Below are 21817 nucleotides of genomic sequence, written 5' to 3' on the forward strand. Positions count from 1 at the left end.
GGCCAAAGTAGTAAGTGCATGCTCTAGTGGAGTCAGCCCCCTTCCTTCCTTCTGCACCGCTCCTGGGCAGCGCCCCACAGCAGCCCCCAGCAACAGAACCTCCCACAGTGGTGGCGATATTCTAGGTGGACTCTTCAAGATGTTAGCTACTAACCACTTAGGACTTCCTCACCTCAGTATAGGCTAGGGGAAGTGAAGAAGTACATTTTTAATTCTACATAACAAATGCAAATGGGTATGTGTGCCTGCTACACTGAAGAATGCAGGGTTAGATCTGACTCATATAACTAACCCATCCAAAAGTAAGGTTGGAAAATGTAGACTTGGGGGCTGGGAACATGACTCCCTCTCAGAAAATTATGCTTTTCTTCATAAGGAAAAAAAAACCAGATATGAATAGAGGAAGGGAAAACAGTAGAGTCTACAACAGGGTGCTAGCTGCATGCCAATATGTGTGTGGGGAGACCTCTGCCTGAGTTTCAGTCTTGGGGTTCATTCAAGAACCTTCTGCCTATGATGTGGAAACTGGGCTTTAGAAAGTGACTGAGAGGCTCTCTTCAAAGATACTAGGGTGACCTGCTATGAAATAACAGATTCAATTAATGGCCTTTCAAACGCCACCCACAGTGAACTGTGAAATCTCAGGAAGAAAAAAAAAATGCCTTCAGCTCATGGGTTTTACAATTTAGGGAGGGAAAGCTAGAGAGATTTTGATGCCACCTATTGGCAGAAACAAGTATCAGGTGGCCCTCCATAGCATAGCTTGTTACTGAGTATTAGAGGTATCACACAGGTCATGCAGGGTCCTTGTAACCCCCCTCAGCTTGGAACAAGTGTTATGCATTCTCCCTTGACTCTCCATATCTTAGAAAGGCTTCTTTGGAAAAGCCCTCTCTTCTCTGCTTTCCAGTAACACTACTCACCTCAGGAATACATGGAACTATGAAAGGAAAGCATATCCTCCAATTCCCAAAATTACACGAAGTAGGGGGGAATAACAAACCAACCCACATCTCATATCTTTGAGCTATAAATAACCCCGAGGTGAAATTCAAGGCTTTTCTTTGATCCAAGGTCTCAGAAATAAATCCTGTTATTTACAGCCATCGCTTGACTGGTTGGATGTGTAACCATCCTACAGCTCGAAAGGAAGGAAAAAAAGAAAAGAAAAGAAAACAGAAATCCCAATTCAAAACAAAATGCTCACCCTGACTCACTCAGGGAAGGAGCCAAGGTTTCTGATGTAGGGCACTGTCTCTCCGCCTGCTTTTCGCCTTCATCATCTGCTACCCTTAAAAAATGCTACCAGCCACACGCGGAAGAGTTCACATCCCTTCTCTCTTGTTCCCTGGCTCCCTTCCAGCCTTTGACTTGTCATACTGATGGGTGAGATGCCTTTCATACTGGCATAGGACACAGAGCGGATGCCTCCCCTTATGTTATCCAGCAGACCCAGGGAGTGGAGCTGCTCAGTACTGGAGCCTCCTTTCAGCTTGGGAACATTGGTGCCACCGAGTTCAGCGGCCTGGCTTTTAGATAACCTTCACCATGGCTGTAGAACCCAGCAACCCAGAGTCCATGAGAAGGAGAGTTGGGAGGAGGTGAGCGGAATGGGGAAAAGGAAGGTTTTGATTTCACAATCGTGGAGGGGACTCCGGCTGGTGGGCAACCTGCCGTGGGGGCAGTGATGAAGAACAGAGGTTATTAGCTGGTTATAAATCATCGTTTGTACAGTTGAGCTGTTGATTTCATAGGAGAGCTGGGAGTGAATTCTGCTTATGTGTCTTGCAAAGATCCTCTTTGAATTTACCTTCAGTGTCATGGAGAGAGAGAGAGAGAGAGAGAGAGAGAGAGAGAGAGAGAGAGAGAGAGAGAGAGAGAGAGAGAGAGAGAGAGAGAGATCTCCTGGCATAAAGCTGCACATGTGTTCTGCGTACTGGCTTGCAGGCAAACTGTTTGTTTCTAATTAGGGAGCCGAAGCCTGCTGGCAGTCACAAGTCTTGGTGTTGTGTTTAGTTTGCCTGTGCTTTTGGTATGGGGGAGGGGGTAACTGCATTAGGGTTTTCTCGATTGGTTTTGACTTTGTAACTTCTCCGTGGTCCACTTTTAGTTGCTAGGCGCCTTTAGAGCCTGCTTCAAGTAATCCTCAGCAAGAACTGAGCTGTGGTCTAGTTATCTCAACCACCTAAACCTGGTTTGTGGTAGAAATGATAAAACTACTTGGAAAGGCTGTTATAGAAATTAAATGGGCTGATAAGTAGAATTGACTAAGAGATTACTGGAAATAGTATATGTTCAGTAGATCATAACTGCCTTCCTCTTGCCTATAAAAGAAGAAGTTTGCTTTAAACATTCTAGAAAATATTAAAAACATTTTTAAATTTAATAAGTATGCATTTGCTGTCTACTAAGTGGAGACACTCTCCTAGGTTTTGTGGCTCCAGTCATGAACAAGTTAAAACAAAACAAAACAAAACAAAACAAAACAAAACACCCAGAGATATCGCCTCCACAGAATTTAAATGTTAGAGTTCACAATCGACATGCAAGAAACATAAATAAGGCATTCATTTTCTTTATTTCGTCCAACACTGACTTCATCTCTAGGGCTAGATGCTACTGAATAAAATCCAGGAGGAATTAACAAGCATATTGTTGATTTTACTTTCCCAGAATGCACCCTTCTTTCCCTAGGAGGAAACCCTGAGTGTTCTTGGGAGGTCAGTCCTTCCAGCTGTAGTCTGTGTGACTCTGATGAAGCCCCAGTCTGTTCCCAGGAGTATTGTGAACACATTTCCTGCTCCAAACACCAGGACCTGTCCTTTATTGTAACCTCACAAGCCAAAGCCCCAATGATTAGCTTGCGCATAATCACATGACCGAAGTGTTCTCACTCAAGGCAGACCATGGATTTGTGTGTAAGCTCCATGATACAGCTAGATTCTCTCAGGGCTATTTTTTCTAGCCTTGTAGCTAATATGGCATCTCAGAACAGCATGCGAGGTGACTGAAATAAGAAAAATGTTGATTTTCTGGAAACTGTTTCTTCCCAAAGATCTTCTCCTTTGATTTCCAGGGTCATTTATGAGGCCCCTTTGCTTTCTTCTGTCATTTCTCCTTCTCTGGTCTTTGAAACTGGGAACTGTGTAGTGGTCTAAAGCTTATAACCAAAGCCTTCACCTTACAAGAGACCTTGTTGGGTAGTACTTCAGCAAGCAGAGAGGGAGACACCTTCCTCCCTTGCCCTGTGTGCTTGCCCATCATTTCTAACCTCTGTGCGACCCCCAGGTGCAGAGAGATTCTTTTATTCATTTGCTTTATGGATTATAAAGTCTAATTTGATTCTGATCATGGGCATACCCGGGATGGTTTTGGTTGTCTAGTTTAGCTACTTCTGCAGAGACAACTAGAAACAGCCTGACATGCCTCCTCATCGTTCCTTTGCCTGGATGTGACTTCGAATAAATTTGTGACAGAAAAGTCATCATGTCCAAACTACCCCATAAGGGAGAGAGATGTCACTGAGCAGCAGTGCAAAGCAAAACATGAAACCCATGATTTCTTGTGTAAATGCTATGTAGTGTGTTCAAAATGTTTTATAATATGTGACAATGGTTACTCCCTAAATAAGACCTATAGTTTTTGGTGTGGGCTTTTTGAGACAGGGTCTCTAACCTAGGCCGGTTTCAAACTCCCTTTGTAGTTGAGGGTAACTTTGCCTTTCTGAGCCTTCTGCCCCCACCTCCCAAAGTCTGGGGTTTCAGGGATGCAATGCCATGTACAAATGTACAAATGCCTAGCTTTGTACAATGTTACGGTTTGAATGCAGAACCCTCTACATGTTAGGCCAGTGCTCTAACAACTGTGGTTCAACTCCAGCCAAAAACTTTATTTTAAAACATACATTCCCTAAGTATGGTGAGGTGTTTGTATTCAGGAAAATATTCTGACGTGAAGAGAAAAATAGCTGTTCACTCATTTAATCATGCATTTATTGACATGTAGGTACCAAAATAAGTATTCAATGTCACCCCCATTTTTAGTGAGAGTTGAGCGAATCAAGAAGTTTTCTTGAATGTATGCAAAAAAAAGTATAGCCCCTATTCTCTCCTCTCAGCTCTTGTGGTTTCACTGCTTTATCATAGAATAAGGAGAATTAATCACGTGCCTCTCAGGAGCTGGTGGGAATTGCAAAGCTGAGCAGGGAATCAGGGCTGAGGGCGCGGCAGGACCATGGAGAGCGCCAGGGCCGCGACCAGGGCGGGGCGTCGCTGAGTCCCCGGAACCCCCCAGGGGGCGCTCGAGAGGAGGCTTAAGAACTAGTATCTTGCTGGGCTGCTGGGCGCAAGGGTTTCGTCAGAAGGTGGAAATCTCAGCTAGAAGCTGCCATCTCCTGGCTCTCACCCCTCCCTCCCTCCCTTCCTCCTTTCCTTCCTCCCTCACTCCTCTGCTCCCTCCCTCCTTCCCCAGTTCCTTCCTCTTTACTCAGCGAGTTCCCGAGCCCAGCAGCTCCTTCCACGCTGTTCACCCTCTCCCCCAGCCCCCACCCCCAAGAATGGAGTCGGGGTTTCCAGAGCGACCAAACTCTCCTCTCCGCATCTTTATCCTCCTCGGCTGTTGCTAAACTGCCCCCAGTGGACCAAAGAGGGGGGAGGGAACCCCGTCTCTCCTAAGACCTCTTTACAAGTACATCACCCAGGACCTCCACTCCAAAGGCGGATTTTGCATCCTGGGGGCGTGACAGACCTGTCCCGGGCTGAATTCTCTTTCTAGTCTCTGAGGCTGGCACACCCAGGTGAGTAGATGCTAACTCTGAGTCCTGTGTTCTTGCAAACTCGTCAGGGCTGCTGCGTAGCCAGACCAACTTTTGAGAAGCTCTGGGTTTTCGCCCAGCCTGGCTTGTTTGTCATTGCTGTTGTTCTGAACAGCGGCAGGAGCAGCAGTCCTTAAAGGCAAAAAAACTTTCAGCCAAAATACCTGCTTTTTCCGCAAAACTCTACTCGCCCAGGTGGAGTGGTAGGGAGGCCCCAGGCGGGACGACAGAGGGAGGGCGAGGTTAGGCTCTGGAAGTCCTGCGGGTTTGAGGGAGGATTATTATTGTTTTAGAAATGAGAAGGGGGATGGGACCAAAGTCGGGGGCTGGAGTTGCTGCTTCCCATTTGACAGCAAAAAAGGTGTGGGGCATCAGTAGTGTTAGTCAATGGCTTGATCCTCTGCTGTTTGAATTCGGCTTCTGCAAGAGGTTCTAATAATATTTAACTGCGTCCATGACACCGAGGCTCACAAGTAACCCATAGTCTTGCTCGTGGCTTTATTTGGCTCGGTCTACAACATTTTTTCTTTTTGTTAAATGAAATAGCAGGGTGGTAAAGAAGGAACTAGAAGTACTGGAAGTCGCTTCTGACTAGAGAGATAAAACTCGGTATCACATACTACTAAGGATTGCTAAAACTCAATCCAAGGGAGTCAGAGTGGTCTACACTGAGTTGAGCTGAACAGCAATGGGTGGGAGTGGACAAAATCCAAGGAATAGTCTTAGGAAGATGAACCCCGTGTCTTCCTCTTAGTGTAAGTGGGCTTCACAAGGGGTGGGGGGCTAACCTCATTATGCATTCCAGATTCAATTGGGGGGTGGGGCTTCCAGGATTTAGGGAAGATTACCTATGGAGAGTCAATGAGGTGGAAGCAGGACTTGCTAGCAAGGTAGAAGTAGGGTGGGGATGGGGTGGAGACAGGGATAGAGTCCTGGGAAAGTTGATAAGAGGTATCTGTCTCCTTCATGCTGTGGACCCACCCACTCCTAGAAGGTCCATGCCTCTGGAACTGAAAAGCTTCAGCAGTTTCACACTTGGTCTTTGAAACTCTGCAGACCAGACCAGGAGCTTCATCTTCCTGCTGCTTTGCAGGGTTTTTTTTTTTTTTTTTGCCAAGCTCAGCTCTGGTTTCTCTTGGCTCATTTGTTTTTGTGTTTCCTGAACAGCATTTTGAGCTGTTACAGAGCACTTAAGTGTTCTTGACTAGTGAGCCATCTCTCCAGCTCCGACTTACGTGACTTAAGTGCTCTTAACTGAGACTAAACTCTGACTTTATTTAAACACAACCCTAAAACTACCCTTGCTCCAGAGTCCTTCCCACTCCTAACCCCTGCTTGCTCCTTCATAGTCTCTACTTTTGAAGGCATTTGTGGGTTTTGCCACAATGCAATGTAAGCCCCACCCCTTCAAACTTTCTTTACAATGTAGGTCGGTGGTTTTGTATCCGTGGCCTTTTTTGTAGTTCACAGTAACAGGTTAAACTTCTTAGTCACAGCCGCTGAAAAGCCAGAGGTATAGAGACCACTTTATTTGATGTCTTTCAAATTTAGGAAGACCACATTTTTTTTTTTAGCAGAAGATAAGATAGGACTCAAGAGGCGCTTCTCTGTAATTAGATAAGTTCTGATGTTTCCATTTCTCTACCTGAGCTGCCCCTGGGTCAAATTCATTTGATTTGCCTGCCAGGTGTGAAAGAAGGGCTGACAAAAATCCATCTAGCCGATCAGGGCTCTGAGTCAAGTTGGTCAAAGCTCCTTACACACAGTGAGATAGATAAAAATAGAGAGGAGGTTGGGAAATACAGTTAGAACACCCATGTGTGTTAGGTCAAAAATTTCACATTTTCTTTTGATGGAAAGATTCTGACAGTTTCATGGGTTCAAATTCAAACCACGTCAGAAGTAGGTGATTCCCCCTGAGCATTATATAAAACCATCTGTTGGTCCACAGTGGGAATGGATGCAGAAGCCTGGGCAGTTGCTAAGAGCCATATGAACAAAGCTGCTTGTGATGAAACCATCTCTTCACTCACATGGCCCCATGTAAGGACTCCCATTGCCATAAAATCCTGACTGGATTTTACTTTTCTAATACTCTTACATTCTTGGGCGCTGATGACAGCTTTTTAGCTCTTGAGATAGCAACTTTACCAGAACTTCTAAATTTTTACTCTAGAATAACTGGTTTGGGATGTGTGAGTTGCTTCTTAATTGTTAAAAAAAAAAAAAAAAAAAAAAAGAAAAGGATACAACTTCCTGTTTCTCTCCACATGGGGCTATGTGACAGTTTACATTTTGTTGAAATTATCAGCTTTGTCTTAAGGGGACCCTGCCTCTCTAGATTCTGCATGAAAAGTTTCTTATTGTAAAGGTTTTTTTTTTTTTTTTTTCATGTGCATGTGAAAGTCCTGTTGTAGTCAATGGAAACAAAGCTGGTATCTGCTTTGAGGTATGTGTGTGTGTGTGTGTGTGTGTGTGTGTGTGTGTGTGTGTGTGTGTGTGTGAGAGAGAGAGAGAGAGAGAGAGAGAGAGAGATTTAAAAATCTAATTGTTTTGAGTCCATTATTATGAGCCTTACCTTTGGCTTACCTGACTGTAAGGAATAATCACAGGAGAAAACTGGGTCAGTGTTGGAATCTTCTTTCACATCTGTATTAGAATCCACCTTTTTTGATTCAGCTGAATGTATTTTATAAGCTTTGTGCCATGACTTGCCTTTCCTTGCCTGGTAGGTAAGGACCACCTTTACTCGCACAGAATAAGAGTCATACATTTTTGAAATGGTTTGCATCCAGAATAGAGACTGAGCAGAGCAGCCATTCTGAGGGTATCTACCTGGCTGGTGAGCTGTGAGTTTTCTAGTGGAAAAAAAAATCATGTAATTAAAAAGAATATGGTCATATTTGCATTTCATGGATCTTGAAGAGGAAGAGGGAAGTAGATTCATCCCTTTTATTTGATCTTTCCATTTTCGTCTTGTTAATATTTTAAAACAAAACAAACAAACCCCTTTGGATCCATGGCAGTAACCCAAGTCACATTTCCTTGGCAACGGTAGTGACACACTGGAGTTATGAAATAGCAAGACAGAAAATTCTAAATGCATTCAAAATAAAATGCCACTCAGTTTAGGACCATCCTCGGGCGCATTAAAATTGATCTCCCAGCATCCAGTCAGAGTTTTTTCTTTCCAGATCAAACACAGATGGTTAGAATTGGTCTTTAGTTTTTATTCTTTTTAGAACCCATCCCTTTGTTGTGTTGTTGTTGTTGTAGGAGGCATGTCATGAAAATAATTAGCTTGATATTTCAGATCCATTCTCCTGTTTGGGTATGTAGAGGTTGGTGTTAAGTTCAAGACCAAATGTGTTAGTGTTGCCATGGGCTCTCAGCCTTTCCTATACTAGTATTCTCATTTCTAAGGGGCTTCTGTTAGTTCTATGAATAAGTATAATATATGATGTAACATACCTTATGTATATAATATAACATATTACCTTGAGTTGGTGAATTCCAATAATTCCTTTATCTCTCTGCTAAGTTCTTTGAAAACCACCAGCTGTTAGATCAGTGCATATTGAAGGCCTTGAGGTGGATCTTGTGAAGAGAAAGAGACAATAGTTAGATAGTATGTCTTTTTCCAGTTTTGTGCTTTTACTGTGCCCAGGGGTGGCAGAGCTTACTTAAGGAGCTCTGTGGTAGATTTACTTCTAAACGGCGAAGAACAACTTAGCACCGTGGATCTAGGACTCTCCAAACTGGATGAGCTTAAGTATAACCTACTGTTTCATTGGCTAGATGTGGGAATGAAAAGTCAGGGAATTGACTTGTTCAAGACCAGGAGACTCATTCAACAACCTTCTTGATTACTCCTCTTGTAAAGAGACTCCAGTTCCGTGCAGACCATTACTGTGGTGGCGCCAATCCCTGGCGCCATGTATTCTGATCTTCTCTATGGACCAGGAGTTGGAGATGATGGGAGGGGACAGGGGGGACTCCCACCTCCACTGTGGTGTTTAGAGAATCAGGCTTGGGAATTTATTACATTTTCTCTTGGAGACACTGCAATATTTACTCAGCAGATGTGATTAAATTTGTACAAAGTCATTGTCTGCAGCCATCTCTGTTAGTGTGCACACATTGTGAAGAACTGCCCATGCACAGACTTAGACTTCTATTTTAAATGTCACACAGAGTCAATAAAATAAACAGAGAGATTTTCTAAGTGTTCACAGTTCTAGGAATCCGTGGGGGAAATCTTAACTCTGCTTTAAGTTAAAGGTCTATTTAAAATGAACAAGCTTTCTTAAATGTTCTTCTCACATATCTGGTTCAGAACACAATATATCTAGCTTCATTATTCTTATTTTTTAAAGAAAACAAAGGATTACCCCCCCCCACACACACACACATGCTTCCTGCCCCTTGAAAACATTAGAGGGGAATACAGCATTTCAGTTAGACCCTAGAAACCTTCTCTGGCTTAAAGTGTAAGGATTAAAGACATCTCTCTCTCTCAAAGATCAAGCCCTTTTGGGCTACTTTATTGATCCTTGAACGGGAGTGGTGGAAGCTGGCTAGCAGGGGCTCTCCTCCCTCAAGCCCCCAGGATTGCCTCGTCCAAGCTGGGTTACAGAAGGTTAGCATTAGAGTGGACCGTCGCTAGAGGGCGCCGGAGCACCGACAGAGCCCACCTCTGGGGGACCATGAGCCTTCTAGGTTCAGGGAAGTTGGGTGATGAAGCTTCTGAACTGTACCCAGGGGTGAGGCATGGGATTTTTTTTCTCTCCTCTGTCCCTCCAGTCCAGATTGCACTATGTCTCATACACTCAGTTGCCCAGTAATATGGAGCCACAGGCTCTGCTCCAAAAACAGTTTTGAAAGTCACTGGGCTGGAGAAACATTCAAAGCAATAGGGAAGCAAGAAGGATGACATAGGATCCAAGGCGAGAGTAAGAGAGCCATTGCTTTGTCTCTGTAAACCTGGAAGGGGTTCTTTACAAAACTCACCACTGTTTGGTGTTTTCATTTCCCTGTTATCAAATAACTAGGTCCAGGAGGGCAATTCAGAGAGGGAAGAGAGTGGTCAAGTCTCACCTAGCAGGCATTTAAATCTCTCTCTCCCATATAGATCTATCTATCTATCTATCTATCTATCTATCTATCTATCTATCTATCTATCTATCTATCTTTCATCTATTTATCTATCATCTGTTTATCTCATCTATTAATTATTCTATCATCTATCATCCATCTATCTTCTATTAATGTCTTTGTTTGTTTGTGTCTTGAGACAGTGTCTCACAGTGAAGCCCAGGTTTGTCCTCAAAGTCTTCATACTTCTACCTTGGCCTTCCAAGAGCTAGGGTTATAAGTGTGCTTCGACATGCTCAGCTATCCTTCTGTACCAAAGTGTGTGTGCACACACGCACACATGAATATTTAACAGTGTTAATATTCATAAATCCAATCAAGTTGTATTATTGCCTCATGTATACTACCTTCATCAATATCATAATAAAATAAACGTTTAAGCAATTGACTTAATGCATTTATGTGGGAAATGATTTAGAAGGAAATTCAATAGAAATGTAGCAACCACCCACCAGGCATTCTAATCACTGATTGGCGTGTCTGAAACAATCAATCAAACTAGAATTACTGTTTTACAATATTTGAAGGTAGGGCTGGAGAAGAGATGGCTCAGTGGTTAAGAGCACAGGCTGATCTTCCAGAGAACCCAAGTTTCACTCTCAGCACGCACACAGCTCTTCACAAGAGTCTGTAAAATGGGAACCAGAGCCCCCATTTTAGCACCTGCAGGTTCCAGGTATGCATAACATCCATAAATGTAAAATAAATTAAAGTTTTTTTTCAATATTGAAATGTGCATATATATTCAATGCAGATGTTATTAAAATAAGAACAGTGGACTCCAGAAACAATATCTAATCATTGTCATCAAAATGGCAAATCAAGGTTTGACTTTGTTAGCCAACACCAGGGTGTGGGACACTCTTCTTTCCTTTCATGTTGTTGACTCAACAGGTAACTCAGAGGCAAAGGTTTAGATGCAAAATGGAAAAGTCCCACTGACTTGCATCTGACATTGCATCCCTGTAAAACCGGGTTCAAGCACCTCTGACCTCGTGGGTTAGTACTGTGTAAGAAGAGCGCAGAACTCCGGAGAACATCCTTCCGTTTTCCTAGACGAGGAAGCAAAGACTCAGGGGGGAAAACACCCCAACAAAACAAATAACAACTACAACAAAAAACAGGGCCAGACTTCTTTTCCATGGCACTTCCTCAATTCTGTGATTTCTACTGATTATGAAAATTCTGTGATTTATATTGACTATGAGAAATATCAGAGAAAAGGGATGATAAGAGAAAATATGGAAATAGTATATTTGGGGACAGCTTTTTTTTTTTTGGTTTTTGGTTTTTTGAGACAGGGTTTCTCTGTATAGCCCTGGCTGTCCTGGAACTCACTTTGTAGAGCAGGCTGGCCTCGAACTCAGAAATCTGCCTGCCTCTGCCTCCCGAGTGCTGGGATTAAAGGCGTGTGCCACCATGCCCAGCGACAGCTGTTAATATGGACCAAAACTCCTGGCCTGATTTAATTCTTTATGGTTTTTTTTTTTTTTTTTTTTTTTTTTTTATGATACCGGGATTGAACCCAGGACCTCACACATGCTCAGCAGGCACTTACCATCAAGCTATAAGCCCAGTCCTTCTTATATTTCATTTTGATTTCAGATGGGGTCTCTCTTAGCTTCATAATCTGGCCTTCAGTTTGTGGTCTTCCTGCTTCAGCCTCCTAAATAGCTGGAATCTCAGACTTTTACAAGCAGGCTGGGTCTGGCCTGGACTGATTTAATTTTAAAGAGATAGGAAAACACTTTCTGTGGATTCAGGAAATGTGAGGTCTTGACAGTCTCATGAAGTTAAGAATACCCTTTGTCTTAGTCACTGTTGTATGGCTGTGAGGGGCTACCATGTTTAAGGCAACTCTTATAAAAGAAAGCATTTAATTGGGGGATTGGCTTACAGTTTCAGAGGCTTAGTCCATTATCATCATGGTCCAGCACACAGAGACACACAGGCAGGCATGGTGCTGGAGAAGTAGTTGAGAGCTACATTTTGATCTTGAGAGTGAGGGGAGGGGAAGGGGAGAGGGAGATTGTAACCAATACACTTCCTCCACCAAGGCCACTCCCACTCCAAGGCCACCTCATAATCCTTCTAATCCTTTCAAAGAGTTCTGCTCCCTGATGATTAAGCATACAAATATATGATCCTATGAAGTCCATTCTTATCCAAGCCACCACACCCTTCTCATATTCTAGACGAGAAAATGCTTCAGCAAGGTACAGATACACATGAACCAATTGGTACCCAGGTTACACCAAAAGGTGGGTTCCTCAACCCTGGTCCTGTGTTCTTCTGTCCTTCAGCACATCCTTCTATCCTTTGTAGTATTCTCTGAATGTGTTCACACACATTCTGTCTTGCATAGAGGTGAACTAAGAAATGTCAACCATTTAGCAGTTCCTTCAGAAACAGGAAGGAGTTGTTTGTGTGTAGAGGACTCTAGTTTCTTCTCTCTCTTCTTTCCTCTTGTTTAGAGGAGGTGCCAAGAAGTCACATACTGTGATTTGGTTCGATAAGGACAAGTAATTAGTTGTGGGATTTCAGTATAATAAAGGATTAGGCCGTGACACTAACAGACATAGTTTCCACCCTGGCTTAACCACTCTGGGTGTCTGGATTTGGCTGAATTGCATAACCTCTTTATTTTTTATTCATTCATTTTTAAAAATGCTGACAGACTAAAGTTAGTATAGAGGAGAAGTGGACCCATGCTCAGTATGTGCTAAGTGTTGGCTTTCTCTGATTTCCATATTTTTGACTTAAGCTCTTCCTGAGTTGGTTTAAGGAGATACAGTGTTTTTTGTATGTATGTTTGTTCATGCATGGATATGTATTTATGTTTCTTTGTCTCTGTCTCTGTCTCTGTCTCTGTCTCTCTCTCTCTCTTTCTCTCTGAGTGTCTTTAACCATCTCTCTCTGTCTTTCTGTCTCTTTCTGTCCCTGTCTCTCTATGTGTGTCTTTCTCTGCCTTTCTCTGTATCTCTCATTCCCTATGTTACTTTCACTGTCTTTCACTCTGTCTGTCTGTCTGTCTGTCTGTCTGTCTGTCTCTCTTTCTCTCTCTTTGTGTGTGTGTATTTAGAGGACAGATGCCAATATTAGTGTCTTTCTTTCTCTGTCTCTCTCTGTCTCTGTCTTTCTCTCTGTCTCTGTGTGTATTTGGAGGACAGATGTCAATGTTAGTGTCTTTCTCAGTCATTCTTTACCTTATTTTTGCAACAATCTCTTACCAAACCTGGAACTGATTTCTTTTGCTCAATTAGCTGTCCAGCAAGTCTCAGGGATCCTTTTGTATCTGATTTTCCAGGATTGGAACTGTAGATGTTTGCCACTGTGCCTGACTGTTTGTTTATTTACTTATTTTAAATATAAGATTCAAAGGATCTAAACTTATATCTTCATGCTTATGTGGGAGCCATTTTTATCAATCAAGACATCTCCCTGGCACCAAAATACTAGTTTTTTTAAAGCAATTTTATTACCTGCTACTCACATTTACCTTATATAAAATATGAAATTATTCAAATATATAAACATAAATTCAGATACAATTAGTAAAAGTAATGTATGGATTAGTTATGGTTAGTCCTGCTTTACAAATGACTTTTTTTTTTCAATGTCCAATATAGCTAGGAAAGAAAAGAAACCAAACTGAGGGGTTGGGGAGGTGGTCAGTGTTTGAGATTGCTAAACTGCTGTTGTAGAAGACCTGGTTTGGTTCCAGCATGCACATCAGCATGCATATCAGGTTCACATTAGGTGGCTCACAGCCTCCTGTCATTCAAGCTCAGTGGGCTCTCTGGGCTTTGCATATATGTGGTGCACATAAGCTCATGCAGGCACACACACACACATACACACACATGCACACAAATAAAAAAAATTGAGATGCTCTCTATCTCCTCCCTTGATCCCTTCCTACATAACTTCCTTCTTTCCATGGCTCTAGGGTTCTTCTTTCCCCATTCCATGATTCTAGAGCTTCAAACCAAGACTATGTACCTTCTAGGCAAAGCACTCCACCACTGAGATGCACCTCAGGTTTCTATTCCTTTTCTCTTACCTATGGTATCATTGTTTTATAATGTGGGCAAGTATGAATATACCCACTCCCAGGGCACACAGCACATATGCTGCTATCTGTGGGTGCTAACATCTTTGGATTCTCATCCCTTTTTATATTGATGCATTATTTGCACATCATCTACGTTTCTAGTTACTTACAATACCAAATGTAATCATTTCATATACAGTCTATGCTATGATCGACTGATTTACATTGTGCTCCACTTTCTTTTTTCTTTTTGGTTTTTCGAGACAGGGTTTCTTTGTGTAGCCCTGGCTGTCCTGGAACTCACTCTGTAGACCAGGCTGTCCTCGAACTCAGAAATCTGATTGCCTCTCTGCCTCCCAAGTGCTGGGATTAAAGGCGTGCGCCACCACTGCCCGGCTTGTGCTCCATTCTTTAAACATTTTTTTTTTTATCAGTCTATCATTAGCTTAGTTCACAGAGGTGGAGGGAAGGCCTCCTGTTCTCCATCTATTGCCTGTGTGTGCATATTCCTTTAGCTAGTACGCTGTGTGCAGGTTTGATGTCATCACTTGAGATCCAATCTGCACCAGTTGGATTTGTTTAAAATACTCTCATAGTCGGGCAGTAATGGCACAGCCAGATGGTGGTGGCACACAGCTTTAATCCTGGCACTTGGGAGGTAGAAGCAGGAAGATCTTTGAGGTTAAGGCCAACCCACTCTTTAGAGGTCCAGTCTCAAGATAAGATAAGATAAGATAAGATAAGATAAGAAAAGAAACAAAATCTTCACCACCACTACCACCAACATCAAAACTCCCATCCCTTGGTTATTTGTTCTAAATTATATGATAGATGTGTGAAGTGTATGTAACCCTATCTATCTATGTCTGTAAATAGAATAGATACTGGACTTGAAGGTCACTGGATTTTTTTAAAAGACTGATTTCAACCCTCATAAACATCCCACTCTATGGTTCTACTTGAGTTCCTGCCCTGCTTGAGTTCCTGCCTTGGTTTCCCTCAACAATGGACTACGGTTTAGCTGTGTAAGCCCAATAAGCCCTTTCCTCCCCTAGTTGCTTGTGGTCATGGTCTTTATCATAGCAATGGAAAGCACACTGAGAAAGCTCTGCAGAGCAGTGCTCTGTATAGTCAGATAGTCAGATAGGATTGCTTGACGGTGATGGACATAAATTCTGAGTGAAATGTTCCCAGGTTTAAAATCCTGGCTCTGTTTGTCCCGTTGAAGTGCCGTAAATGCAAACGGAAGATAACTATTATGCCAAGATAGCTGGGAAGCTTGTAATTATTCAGACTGTAACTATTCTTGGCTGTGGACATCTTCTCAAAAAGGTACCCTGATGTGATTTCCTAATGGTAGTGGTTTGCTGTGTTGCAGGGGAGTTGGAAAAGTGGGGAGCGTGTTTACAAAGCTATTGTTGACATCAGCAGCAACAGCTTTTTACAGTTTCTCAGCAGCTAATTCCCCTCTTCTCCTTTGCCTCGTCTCCCTTTCCTGTGTTCCCAACCTCAGGCACAAGGATGACTAAACACCCGAGCTGGGCTTCTGTAAGTTCAAGCTTCCTATTTCTGTTGGCTCGAGCTTTATTTCAGATGCGAGGGCATGCTTAGTACTGGCCTTAGGAACACAGCCAGAGTGCAGAAGCAGCTCCTCCACTTTACAAGACCAGCAACAGAGAGTTACTGCATTGGACTTTAAAAACACCTTAACTTGTATCCAGAAGTTATCCAAGGCCACCAGCCATAGTAAGCACAGTGGGCATTGCCTGTCACGAGAGTCCAAAATAGGGTCCAGAGAGATGGCTCAGCAGTTAAGAGCATGAACTGCTCTTTCAAAGGGCCTAAATTTAGTTAGCACCCATATTGAACAGCTCCAGGGAAACACGCACATGCACACGTGTACACATGCATGCCTGCACACACACACACACACACACACACACACACACACACACACACACACCATTAAACATAAAAAATAAATCTTTTAGGAAGGAAGTAGAAAATGTTACTAACATAAAATACAATTTTCAAGCTGTGAATCTCACACTTGAGTAGGTTCAGGATCTTCTAAAGGAAACCTGAAACACAGAGATGGGCCTTCACCTTGGCGCTCTGATTTAACACACTTGGCCCAGAAGCAAAATACTTTGTATTTCTGTTTCCCAGGTGATGCATGGTTTCTAGTTTAGAGACCATACTTTGAGATCTGGTGCCTTAAATACTTACCTAATATAAGCCACTTATGCATCTTCTCTCCTGTGCTTCAACTGGGTAAAACATTAGTGGTAAACAAAAGAGAAAACAAAGGACCAGGCATTTGCTGAGCACCTATGGAATTTACAGTGTGCCAGGTACCTTCCAGGCTATTGTGCACGCATGTGCCAGGTACCTTCCAGGCTACTGTACACATATGTGCCAGGCACTTTCCAAGATACTGTGCCATGCTGCCCAGTGGTCCAGGATTATTTACCAAGTATCATGCAGTGCACTCTGCAAGGCTCTAGGGGACATGGAATGGAGGTGAGGGACATAGCCCTGCCCCCACAGTTCCTCTACTTCATCCAGGAAGACACACAGAGACAACTAATCATGGGGCAGCTGGACTTCTCTGCACAAAAGGGAAGCTCAGAGATGCTGAATAACTTGCCTGCAATGACACTGAACCCTGGCTGCATGAGACAAAAGCAAACACCGTTTTACCCCCAAATGTACAATCCTCCCCTTAAAACAAGGCTGCTCAAACATTTGAGTTTCGGGGCCCCTTTTCATGCTTGAAGTTAACAAAGACCTCAGTGAAGTTTTGTTTATATGTGTTGCCATGTTAATATTTACTGTATTACAATTAAAGGCACCTGCCCTTTGAGGATTGCTGTATTAAACACTGCTTCAAATCATAATACTTTTCCTAGACTCTGAGTCCTCACTTTTAGTGACCTTTGGAATCATTAAAACCCAGACTTTGTTTTTAAGTACAAGGCTCGAACCTAAATCTTTGCTTGCCTGCATACTTTACTGATTATGAATTTTCTCAGCAGAAGGCTGACCTGCTTTGGAGCTGTGCTTTGGGTTATTAGTGTTTGTTTGTATAAAGGGAAGGTAAGAGTTAAAGTGTCGATCACAATTTGCAATATGGTTCTGCTATCCATTGAAGGAATTCAGTCCTAGTTGAGGGCGCTTAGAGAAGTAACAACCCACACAAGTTTGTGACATGCATTGCCTTCATGTCCCCCAGGGTACATGCTGCGGCAAGGGAAGCCAGGGCAGCTGTCTGGGGGATCATTTCTGTTGCTTCAGTACATTGAGAGAAATAGATGAATGGTGAGCCTTCTGAGAACTGGAGGTTTTGTTTTTTGTTTTTTTGTTTTGTTTTGTTTTCTATTGTTGCCAACTGGTTTGTGGGTTAATGCCTGAAACGCTACAGCTCCCCATCATTTTAATTTCTTATCTGATGGCAGAGAGGGATTCCAGTAGATATCTTCCTTTGACACGTAATGGTCCATGGCTGTTGAGTGGAGCTGATGCTCTGGCTGATTCTTAATGCTTTGTGGTGTCATTAAGTGAGCGTGAGCAAAGCCAACCCAGTCGGAACTGATAGCATTCAGTGTGGTTCTCAATTGATGATCAATGGCTTCGCTGCTCCTTCTGTCTTTGTAGAGAGAAGTGAACGTGAAATTCTTTAGCCGTAACGGCTCCTTGGATGAGAAGTTAGGGAGAAGGGGTGGTGGCAGTCATCTGACTGTGATCTTTTTGACACCAAACATCTGGATTGCTGGCCCCTGGGGCAGCTTTTAAAATGTTTATCCAGATGTTTTATGTCACAGGCACGATCCATCACACGAATAAGCAGACCCACAAAGGGTGATGCTACATGGCTATTTGTCATTGTTAGTAGAAGCTAAAATTCACCAGTTGACCTCAGGCGGTTTGGATCCCTTGGTATGGCACCTGTGCGTACAGGGGGAAATGCTAACAGGAACATCCAAGAATAATCATTCTGTCACATCAAGCGGGAGTCTGGGATTTATCCTATGAGGGCCATCTCCTTACAACTCTTTTAACTGAGCGCCTCGAGCTGTTTTAAGATTCGAGCAGCTTGCTCAGAATTCTAAAACCTCTAATCAATAGGCTCAGGTGAGCAATGTACACTCTCCCTCTGAATGACGAGCTCTCAGATTTGCAGCTAGGTTGCGTGAGAACCCCCTTTTTCCTGCAGGAGATGGCTGAGCCCTCCTTCCCCTTTTCTATCTGCTCCTTCCCGATTAGATGTGCTTCCTCACCCTACATATCCCCTCTGTTTGGGGAAACTCAGAAGTGAAGCTGGAGCTGTCAGCAGAAATGAATGGGAGTTGTTTTCCATGGAGATGGGGACAGGGAGAGAGAAGCTGTGTGGCACTGGGTAATAACACGAGAACACCATCGTCTCTAAGCTGGATCAGAATGCTCAGGGAAGCACAATGCTTAGTTACTTAGAAGGCACTATCTCCCCCTCTAAGCCTGGCTGGCCCAGGGACAATCCCTTCATGATTCCTATTCCTTACCCATGTTTTAAACAAACCCCAGTGGCTGGCTGTGATATAAACTCTAAATGCTCTGTTCTGTATCCTAGAGAAGTTTGAGGTGAAATAAGATGAGATTAAGGTAACTGGGGATCTGCTGTTCCCAGAAGTTATTGTCAAATGTGATTTATTAAAACTTAAGCCAGCAAACTCTAGACTGTGATCAAATTGATTTTTTGTAGAGGTTCCTTTCTTTCTCCTTTCCTTTCCTTTCCTTTCCTTTCCTTTCCTTTCCTTTCCTTTCCTTTCCTTTCCTTTCCTTTCCTTTCCTTTCCTTTCCTTTCCTTTCCTTTCCTTTCCTTTCCTTTCCTTTCCTTTCCTTTCCTTTCCTTTCCTTCTCCTCCTTCTCCTTCTCCTTCTCCTTCTCCTTCTCCTTCTCCTTCTCCTTCTCCTTCTCCTTCTCCTTCTCCTTCTCCTTCTCCTTCTCCTTCTCCTTCTCCTTCTCCTTCTCCTTCTCCTTCTCCTTCTCCTTCCCCTTCCCCTTCCCCTTCCCCTTCCCCTTCCCCTTCCCCTTCCCCTTCCCCTTCCCCTTCCCCTTCCCCTTCCCCTTCCCCTTCCCCTTCCCCTTCCCCTTCCCCTTCCCCTTCCCCTTCCCCTTTCCCTTTCCCTTGTCCTTCCTTCCTTCCTTCCTTCCTTCCTTCCTTCCTTCCTTCCTTCCTTCCTTCCTTCCTTCCTTCCTTCCTTCCTTCTCTCTCTCTCTCTCTCTCTCTCTCTCTCTCTCTCTTTCTTTCTTTCTTTCTTTCTTTCTTTCTTTCTCTCTTTCTTTTTTTCTTTCTGCAAATCAAGTTTCATAAGAACACAGTTATACCCATTCCTGTCCCTAGCTCCTTTCACTTGACAACGACAGAGCTGAAAAGCTGTAATGCACATTGATACACCTGCAAAGCCTACACTCTAAATTTCTATAGAAAACGTCTATGAAGCCCTGTATTTGGGGTATCTTGATCTGGCCATCCCCTGTCAGGAAATATACACACTTCAAAATGTCCAAGGGAATAGTGTCCTGGAATATAGGTGATGAGTTAAGTGCCTGAACTTGGTGGCTACGCATTGAGTGTTTCTTGCACTCAGTAGGTACTGATTCTGGATTAGTGATTTGCGATGCATATTTTACCCTCCTACTTATAAAATCAAAACATCTTATTTACTCTCTAGTGGGATTTGTGTGTGTGTGTGTGTGTGTGTGTGTGTGTGTGTGTGTGTAACTATTCTGTACAATAGTGAGGGAGGAGATAAACAAACAGGAACACCCTCCCTGGTGCATCCGTGACCTCATCTGTCCAAGCAACAGCTATGGTCTCTCAAGTTGCAATCAGTCAAATTCACTTAGCATCAGTTTGAGTTATTGGATGGATACAAAAGAATGACCAATCTGCCGTCACAAGGTCTCACCTGGAGAGAAACACAGATTCTGGTTATTGTCACGATCCTGCCTGATGTTTGTCCCGACTTGAGCTTATCTGTAGAGATGGGGTTGGAGAATATGTTTATTGCGAGTATTCAGTAGTTCTCTGGGTTAACAGTCCCCTGCTATCATGTACTCAGAGTGCCTAAGATCCCTTAACTCATGTGTCAAAATTGCAGGTGGAAATAACATTCCCTGTAGTTCCAAAAAATTACAGGGAGGATGACTGTTATAAATTCATTACTTGTCAGGAGAGGAGTGGGGCAGATGTGATAGTGAGGGCAGCCTGTAATACGCTCTACACTACAGAAGCAAATGAGACTCGTCATCTCGGGAGGCAGGCTGGTGTTCTACAGTGAACTCAGGGTAGCCAACTCCTAATTCAAAGAGTTCGCTGTGCCCCCTTCAGGAACTGGAGTTCCCACTGCCCTCTCTCTGGAGGAGACAGCCGGGGCGTCCATCTGCTTGGCTTCATAGACTTGACCATGGAGTTATCATTTATTAATTTAGACATTTAGGAGGCAGACACACTGGCTCAGCTGAGAAGGGACCAGAGCCCTGGCCTCCGTCTCTGCATGAGACTGTGAGGCTGCAGGGCTTTCCTAGTAAGCACACCAAACTCCGGAGCACCGAGTTCAGAGAGAGCCACTCAGCCTGCCTCCTGTGTGTGGTAAGTCACTCACTCCCTGTGTGGGATGGATGGCCGAGATCAGGCAGACTGTGAGGAGCCCTGGGCTGAGGCAGGGGAACCTTCTCCTAGGCTCTTGACTTGTTGTGTAGGACCCTGGCTACTTTTCCCCATTTGGGAAAAAGCAACACAGGGAGCTGCATTTTGACTCTTGGATTCTTAAGTTCCAATCTGCAATTGGCTTACTTTGGAGAGCCATGGTGGTGGTGTGTCTGTGCTTAATGGTCTGAAGTTTGAATGTCCTTTCCCACACATGCTAGAGACTGGCAGGTACAGACAGACATACAGGCAGACAAATAGCTAGGCATAAGGTGTGTTGCTTTGAATAGACTGCCTAGTCTTTCTAGTTGAGAGGCAGCTTTAATTTAGGCTTTTTTTTTTTTGTATCTGAGAATTTTTTTTTTATCTTATTAGCATTTCCAGACACTCTCAGTGACAGGACCAGAGGCAGAGAGATAAGGTATGCTTCTGTGATGGCTCAGTATAGTGACATCATTGTGTCAAGGAAGAACGTGAGGGTACATTTTTTTTGAACCCCAAGTTTCCTGTTGTTGATTGCATTATTCCACTTTACAAGGTAAAATGGGAAGCCCAAAGAATCTGAGTTTGAACCTTGTCATATATATATATATATATATATATATATATATATATATATATCCTAATACTAGACACCTCACTTCATTTATTTTTCAAGAGGATTACATCACAGGCAGATATATTACTTTGATTCACAATCTGGGCAGCTTCTTCAAGGGATTTAGGACCTAAACAAGATCTTACTTTGAATCACATTTGTTCAAAATTCTGGTGTTCCACAGATATATAAACATATCTGTTACTGTGGAGGGCTGTACAGTTTTTACTTGTGATCAAGGTAAGGGCTTAGTGGGGGAAAGGTTTCTGTAATGTTGTAAGAGCCAGGATCACTCTTGTAACTTGGAAATGAAGATGCTCATATTTGAGCTCCTGCTGCTGATCTTGTTTGTCAGTGTTGATCCTAGCATCATGAACCCCCGAGCCCTCCTTTGCTTCTTGTTTCACCGTGTAGCATACAAAACAAAAGGTAATAGAGGAAAATCTTTTAAAGATAAGACATGATTCATAAAGGTGACAGCCATGCCATATGTGAGCAGTGATTAAC

The 21817-nt window shown here is 43.2% G+C and overlaps 1 protein-coding gene across 2 annotated transcripts in view; it reads left to right on the plus strand.

Moving 5' to 3' along the window:
- Positions 1–1471: 1471 nt before the first annotated feature.
- Cpne4 (copine 4) overlaps positions 1472–21817 on the plus strand; it is a 485330-nt gene continuing 464984 nt past the window's right edge. The window contains exon 1 of one of the 2 annotated variants that reach the window (XM_021171653.2): positions 1472–1601. In XM_021171653.2, the coding sequence (XP_021027312.1) occupies positions 1549–1601 (53 nt within the window). In that variant the 5' untranslated portion in view covers positions 1472–1548. Of the gene's footprint in view, positions 1602–4465; positions 4796–21817 lie in introns of those variants that run through there. The other variant, XM_021171654.3, reaches the window with a different exon arrangement.

This window comes from Mus caroli, unplaced genomic scaffold, assembly GCF_978045245.1.
Source record: "Mus caroli unplaced genomic scaffold, Mus_caroli_1 scaffold_11, whole genome shotgun sequence".
Taxonomy (NCBI): domain Eukaryota; kingdom Metazoa; phylum Chordata; class Mammalia; order Rodentia; family Muridae; genus Mus; species Mus caroli.